The following is a 6,000-nucleotide window of genomic DNA, read 5'->3' as shown; positions in this document are numbered from 1 at the left end:
CCCCAACATTCTGCTTTTCTAGAGAAGTCCTGGAAGTGCCTCGTGAGGCCGGAGGACTAGGGGTGGTAATAGATTCAGTCCGCATCGGAGAGCCGCCGTTTACTCTCAACGGGCTTGCGCAGTGCGCTTTGCAGTGACCCTGACGAGCCACCCGTGAGAGCCGGGCGCGCGGAGCCAGGGCCGGGCAGCGCGGAGGGCGTGTGTGCTCGCGCCCGCCGCTCCCGGACGCCGCCCCCGCTCCCGCCGCTCCCGGACGCCGCGTGCGCACGCCGAGCCTGGGTGGGCGCGCGCTGGGCCGCACGCGGGAGCGCCTCAGCCGCCGGCCGCCAGGGCTGCTCCCGGGTCTGCGTGAAGCAGGCGGCGAGAACAAAGACGGCGCGGGAGGCGGCTGCGGGCCGGTCGCGAGGAGAGGCGGGGCAGCGCTAGGACCGCGGACTGCGGGGCCGGGGCCTGAGGGCACCGTGGGACCGGTGACGGCTCGTTCCCGGGTCCGAGCACTGACGGGAGCGGCGCGGCTCCGCGGGCGCTGACGGGCGGACAATAGGGAGAGAGTAACGTGGGGAGGGGTCGGTCCCGCGGGCTGCGGTGGCGCGGAGAGGAGGCAACCGGCTGAGGAGAGAGGCGGGCCGGAAGTGCGCCGGGACGCAGAGCAGCGGCAAGAGGGGGCGGGGCCTAGGAGCGCGCCCGCCTTGAGGGGTGCGGGAAGCGCAGCGCCGGGTCCGGCTGAGGGTGCGGAACTGGGGGCGGGGCTAGGCGGAGGGGCGGGGCCGCGGGGGTGGTCCGTGAGGGGAAGGTCCCGGCCGCGAGGGGGCCGAGCTGAGGGGAGGGTCCAGGCTGAGATGCCCGGCCGTGAGGGGAGGGTCTGGGACGGGCGGTGGGGCGGAGCCGTGGGGGGGATAGGTGAGGGGGCTCGGCTGAGGGGATAGTGCGGGCTGAGGGGAGGGTCCGTGAGGGAAGGTCCGGGCCGAGGGGAGGGTCCGTGATTGGAAGGTTCGGGCGGCGAGGAGGACGGGCTGAGGGCAGGCTCCGTGACGGGGGGGTCCGGGCTGAGGGGACGGTGCGGGCCGAGGGGGTGTGGGCTGAGGGGAGGGTTCGTGAGGGGAGGGCTCGGGCGACGAGGAGGGCAGGCTGAGGGGAGGCTCCGTGACGGCGGGGTCCGGGCTGAGGGGAGGGTGCGGGCCGAGGGGAGGGTCCGGCCTGAGGGGACGGCCCGGGCCGCGAGGGGGCCGGGCCGAGGGGAGGGTCCGGGCTGACGGGAGGGTCTGTGAGGGGAGGGCCCGGGCCGTGAGGGGGCCGGGCCGAGGGGTGGGTCCGGGCTGACCGGAGGGTCCGGGCTGAGGGGAGGGTCTGTGAGGGGAGGGTCTGTGAGGGGAGGGTCTGTGAGGGGAGGGTCTGTGAGGGGAGGGTCTGTGAGGGGAGGGCCCGGGCCGCGAGGGGGCCGGGCCGAGGGGTGGGTCTGGGCCGACCGGAGGGTTCGGGCTGAGGGGAGGATCTGTGAGGGGAGGGCTCGGGCCGTGAGGGGGCCGGGCCGAGGGGTGGGTCCGGGCTGACCGGAGGGTCCGGGCTGAGGGGGGGGGGTCTGTGAGGGGAGGGTCTGTGAGGGGAGGGCCTGGGCCGCGAGGGGGCCGGGCCGAGGGGTGGGTCTGGGCCGACCGGAGGGTCTGGGCTGAGGGGAGGCTGCGGGCCGAGGGGAGGGTCTGTGAGGGGAGGGTCCGGGCCGAGGGGAGGGTCCGGGCTGAGGGGAGGGTCCGGGCTGCCAGGAGCTTCCGGGCCGAGGGAGGGCCTGCGTCTGGCGGGCGGGGCGGGGCTCGGCGGCCGCGTTGCCGGCAGGGCAGTGGGAGGGGAGGGTGACGTGAGGAGGGGGCCGAGAGCGTCCGCCATCGCTCGCCGGCTCCGCGTCGCCTCCTGCTTCTCCGGCCCTCTCGGCGGCGGCACTCGGCGCGGCGCTGGCGGCGGCCATGGCGGTGGCGGCGGCCATGGCGGCGGCGGGCCGCGGGGCGCGCGGCGGCAGGGGCCGGCCCCCGGGCGGCGGGCGGGCGGGGGTGGCCGAGGGGGCGGGGCCCGGGGCGCGGCGGGCTCTCCGCGCGGCGGCGGCAGCGGCGGCGGCGGCAGCTGCCGGGACCAGGCGGCGGCGGCGGCGACGGCGGCGGCGCGGGGCGCTCGGGCTGATGGCGGCGGCGGCCGGCCCCGGGTCGGCGCTGTCCCCGCGCCTGTGCGACGGCGACCCGTCCGCCCCCGGAGCGCAGTCCCCAAAGGTGAGGAGCGGCGGGAGGCGGGCGGCGGGCGGGTCCCGCGGCGGCCGGGCGGAGCTGTGGGCGCCGCCAGCCCGAGGCCGCGGCCGGTCGGAGGGGCGCCGCGGCCGGTCGGAGGGGCGCCGCGGCCGGTCCGAGGGGCGCCGCCGCCGGGAATTTCCGGAGAAGTTCTGTTTCTCCGCGCTCTCACGGCGCCCCGGCCCCGGACGTGCTCGGCTGCCCGGCGGCGGTTCACCCTGGCGCCCTCCCTGAAAACGGGGCGGTCCGGGAGTCAGGCCCCGGCGGCGGGCTCAGTGGGCGGCAGGTTCGCGCGTGGTTTTCTCTTTTCAAGGAGCGCGAAACGGCGAGACGCGGACGGAGGAATTGGAAGCCTTTTCCCAAAACTTTGCGGCCATTTCCGTATCTGAGACTGTAAGCTCAGTTCCTGAAAAGGTTACTCAGACTTTATTAGAGAAGCGTTGTGCTTCCAGGTAGAAACGAAACTCTTCATAAATAAAAGTCTATTTCATATTAGTGTGGGATAGTGTGATGTTCTCAAAACATCATTCTGTGACTTTTTTCCGAGATACTTGACCCCTTATTAAAACGAGGGTTGTAAACAGCCCTGGAAACAGGACGTTTCTTTAGTGAACTTAGTAGAATGGCTCAACTAGCACGGCCGGGACACTGGCGCCGACGGAGACACCTTGTGGTCGCACAAGGCTGTCCTGTGCCGGCCGTCTTCCTGCTCCTTGTCCTCTGGGGGACCTGGTGTTTCAGGTGTCCCGGCCAGTGAACCTAAGTAGACCAGGTGTCTGTCCGCACACCACTGTCGTGCAGCATCTCATGCAAGGCTGGCATGTGCTGGGCTCGGCCAGGATCCAGCCTGCAGGACGGGGTACCTTATCGAAGGTTGGAGCCACCTGTAACCACGAAACGTAAATGTCTGTTTGGGACGTTTGGGAGTTTTTGAAAATATAGGTCAAGGTTTCCAGTAAACTCTTAGGACTTAATTCTATTCCATAGTATGTTGGGGAAGACATTGCTGGCATTGTCTTGAAAAAGGTGAGCTAACCGAATTCTTACATAATAATCCATTTGCCTAGGATAGCAAATTGCAAACTCTTTATATATGGAGTTGTGGTTTCAGCTTTTTGAGGACTTATTTTAACTTTTATTATTGAGTATCTCAATTTTTTAGCTAAAGAGAAATATTTTTAAGCAGATTGACTTAAAAATCCTTAAAATGTTTACAAGCAAGTCAAAAAATAAGGATACTTTGACTGTTGAACTCTAGAGGTATTGAATATGAAATGTTGCAGTTGTAATACTACTTAATTGTAGTTGATTAGTAGTTTTTTTTAGTAGTTATTTCAATGTAAAATTTCTGAGAGTAGCTTTAGACTATTCTCCAGGTCCTACCTGGCTGATGGTCTTAATAAGAATATACAGATCTCTTTAGTTGAATGCTTACTTTATAAGGACTGAAAAACAGTATTTTGTACATTTTACTGAGTGGGGAAGAATGTGAGTAAATTCCTAACAGCTGGAGACGTTTGAGATATTTGAATAATTACCATTATAATCATAATATTAACTAACATTTATTGAACATTTAAGCTGAGGCTAAGGGAGCTCAGCTGCTGACCAAAAGATCAACAGTTCGAATTCACCAACCACTCCTTTAAAACCCTATGGGGCAGTTCTACTCTGTCCTATAAGGTCCCTGTGAGTCAGAATCGACTTGATGGCAGTGGGTTTGGTTCATTATTTCCTAGGCATTGCTCTATGTGCTTTCCATGCGTTAACTCATTTAATCCTTGCGTTAACCACATGAAATGGGCACTGTTACCATCTTGACTTTACAGATAAGGAGAGGCCCCTAAAGGATGAGCACTCAAGCTCTACAGAGGGGCAGCATCCGGTGATTCCATGCGTGATCACTACCCCATACTGCATCTTTGTTTTCCTTTGTAGGGTTCCTTTCATTTTAGTATGTAGCAAGAGGCCTGTGGTATGTTAACAAAATTGTATTCGTATTAGAAAGTTACAGTAATTTGATTTTTTAAAAAATCTGTGTTTTTAGATCTTGTTAAGTGCCTTCTAGCTGGCTCTGACTCATAGTGGCCTTGTGTGCAACAGAACGAAACACTGCCTGGTTCTGTGCCATCCTCACAATCATTGTTATGCTTGAGGCCATTGTTACAGCCACAGTGTCAATCCATCTCCTTGAAAGTCTTCCCCTTTTTTATTGACAGTCTACTTTTCCAAGCATGATGTCCTTCTCCAGGGACTGATCTCTTCTGAATAACTTGTCCAAAGTATGTGAGACGAAGTCTTGCCATCCTTGCTTCCAAGAAGCATTCTGGCGGTACTTCTTCCAAGATAGGTTTGTTTGTTCTTTTGGCAGTTCATGATATATTCAATATTCTTTGCCAACACCATGATTCAAAGGCATCAATTCCTCTTTGGTCTTCCTTATTTGTTATCCAGCTTTCACGTGCATATGAGGCGATTGGAAACACCATGGCTTACCCCTTGACTAGTATGTGAATAAATCAATTTCCTAATGTCTAATTCCTCATTTCATTTCCTTAATGGAAATGTTGAACTTAAACAGTTAAAAACCAGTTACCCTGGAGTTGGTTGCCACTCATCGTGACTCCATGCATGCCAGAAGAGAACTGTGCCCCACAGGGTTTTCAGTGACTGATTTTTTGGAAGTAAATCACCAGGCCTTTCTTCTGAGGCAGCTCTGGGTGAATTCAAATCTCCAGCCTTTCAGTTATCAGCAGAACAGGTTAACTGTTTACACCACCTTTGATATTCTTGTCACATAAAGGATTGCATTAAAAGTTTTTAAATCTCTCCTTTTTGGGGGATGTGAGTATGGCTGTACAGATTGATGACTTTTTAGGGTATATTTTTGCTAAATTTTTGAATGTAAAAAAAATATTTCACAGGATTGGTAATCCGATTTTAGTCTTAGTATGTACCCTTTTCACGGGGGTATACAAGTACTTAAAGTAGTCAGTTAGATGAGTTCTGTAAGCTTATTGTGGTGTTGACAAAGAATATTGAATATACCATGGACTGCCAGAAGAACAAACAAATTCGTTTTGGAAGAAATACAGCCAGGATGCTCCTTAGAAGCAAGGATGGTGAGAATTTGTTTTGCTTACTTTGAACATGTTACCGGGAGGGACCAATCCCTGGATAAGGACATCGTGCTTGGTAAAGTAGAAGGTCAGTGAAAGAGAGGAAGACATTCAATGAGATGGATTGGCGCAGTGGCTCCAACAATGGGCTCAAGCATAGTAAGGACTGTGAGAATGGTGCAGGACTGGGCAGTGTTTTGTTCTGTTGTACATGGGATCACTGTGAGTTGGAACCAACTCGACAGCACCTAACCACAACATAAGTCTGTAGAAGTACATTAGCCCTGAGAGGAGTTAAACATTATAAATTTTCCATACTTTTTTTTTTCTGGCAGAGATAGGAGGATTTGCTTTGAGAGGGTTGCAGAAGTTTTATGTGTTTGTTAAAAACAGAAGGCGTTTTAACCTCAGTAAGAAATCAAACGTAGATTTAGATTTAAAGGTTAAGTGAAAATTTTCTTACTTTGTGTTGGTGATCAGTTTTGACTTTTGTTCCAGGTCTTGCCTGTGCCAAATTCTTGGCCCCTTTTAATAATAATAGGAAGTTATGTTTGTATAACTAGTTGTCTATTCAAAGTCTCTAACTTGAGCCTTGTAGCAAGTCTGGGAGG

The 6,000-nt window shown here is 56.5% G+C and overlaps 1 protein-coding gene across 5 annotated transcripts in view; it reads left to right on the top strand.

Moving 5' to 3' along the window:
• Positions 1-2,168: 2,168 nt before the first annotated feature.
• PHF10 (PHD finger protein 10) overlaps positions 2,169-6,000 on the top strand; it is a 27,495-nt gene continuing 23,663 nt past the window's right edge. For 4 of the 5 annotated variants that reach the window (XM_064293353.1, XM_064293338.1, XM_064293346.1 and 1 more), the window contains exon 1: positions 2,169-2,255. In XM_064293353.1, coding sequence (XP_064149423.1) covers positions 2,169-2,255 — 87 coding nt within the window. Of the gene's footprint in view, positions 2,256-2,481; positions 5,393-6,000 lie in introns of those variants that run through there. The other variant, XM_064293358.1, reaches the window with a different exon arrangement.

This window comes from Loxodonta africana, chromosome 1 (assembly GCF_030014295.1).
Source record: "Loxodonta africana isolate mLoxAfr1 chromosome 1, mLoxAfr1.hap2, whole genome shotgun sequence".
Taxonomy (NCBI): Eukaryota; Metazoa; Chordata; class Mammalia; order Proboscidea; family Elephantidae; genus Loxodonta; species Loxodonta africana.
Note: the sequence above shows the minus strand (reverse complement) of the source record. Positions and strands in the feature narration are given on the sequence as shown.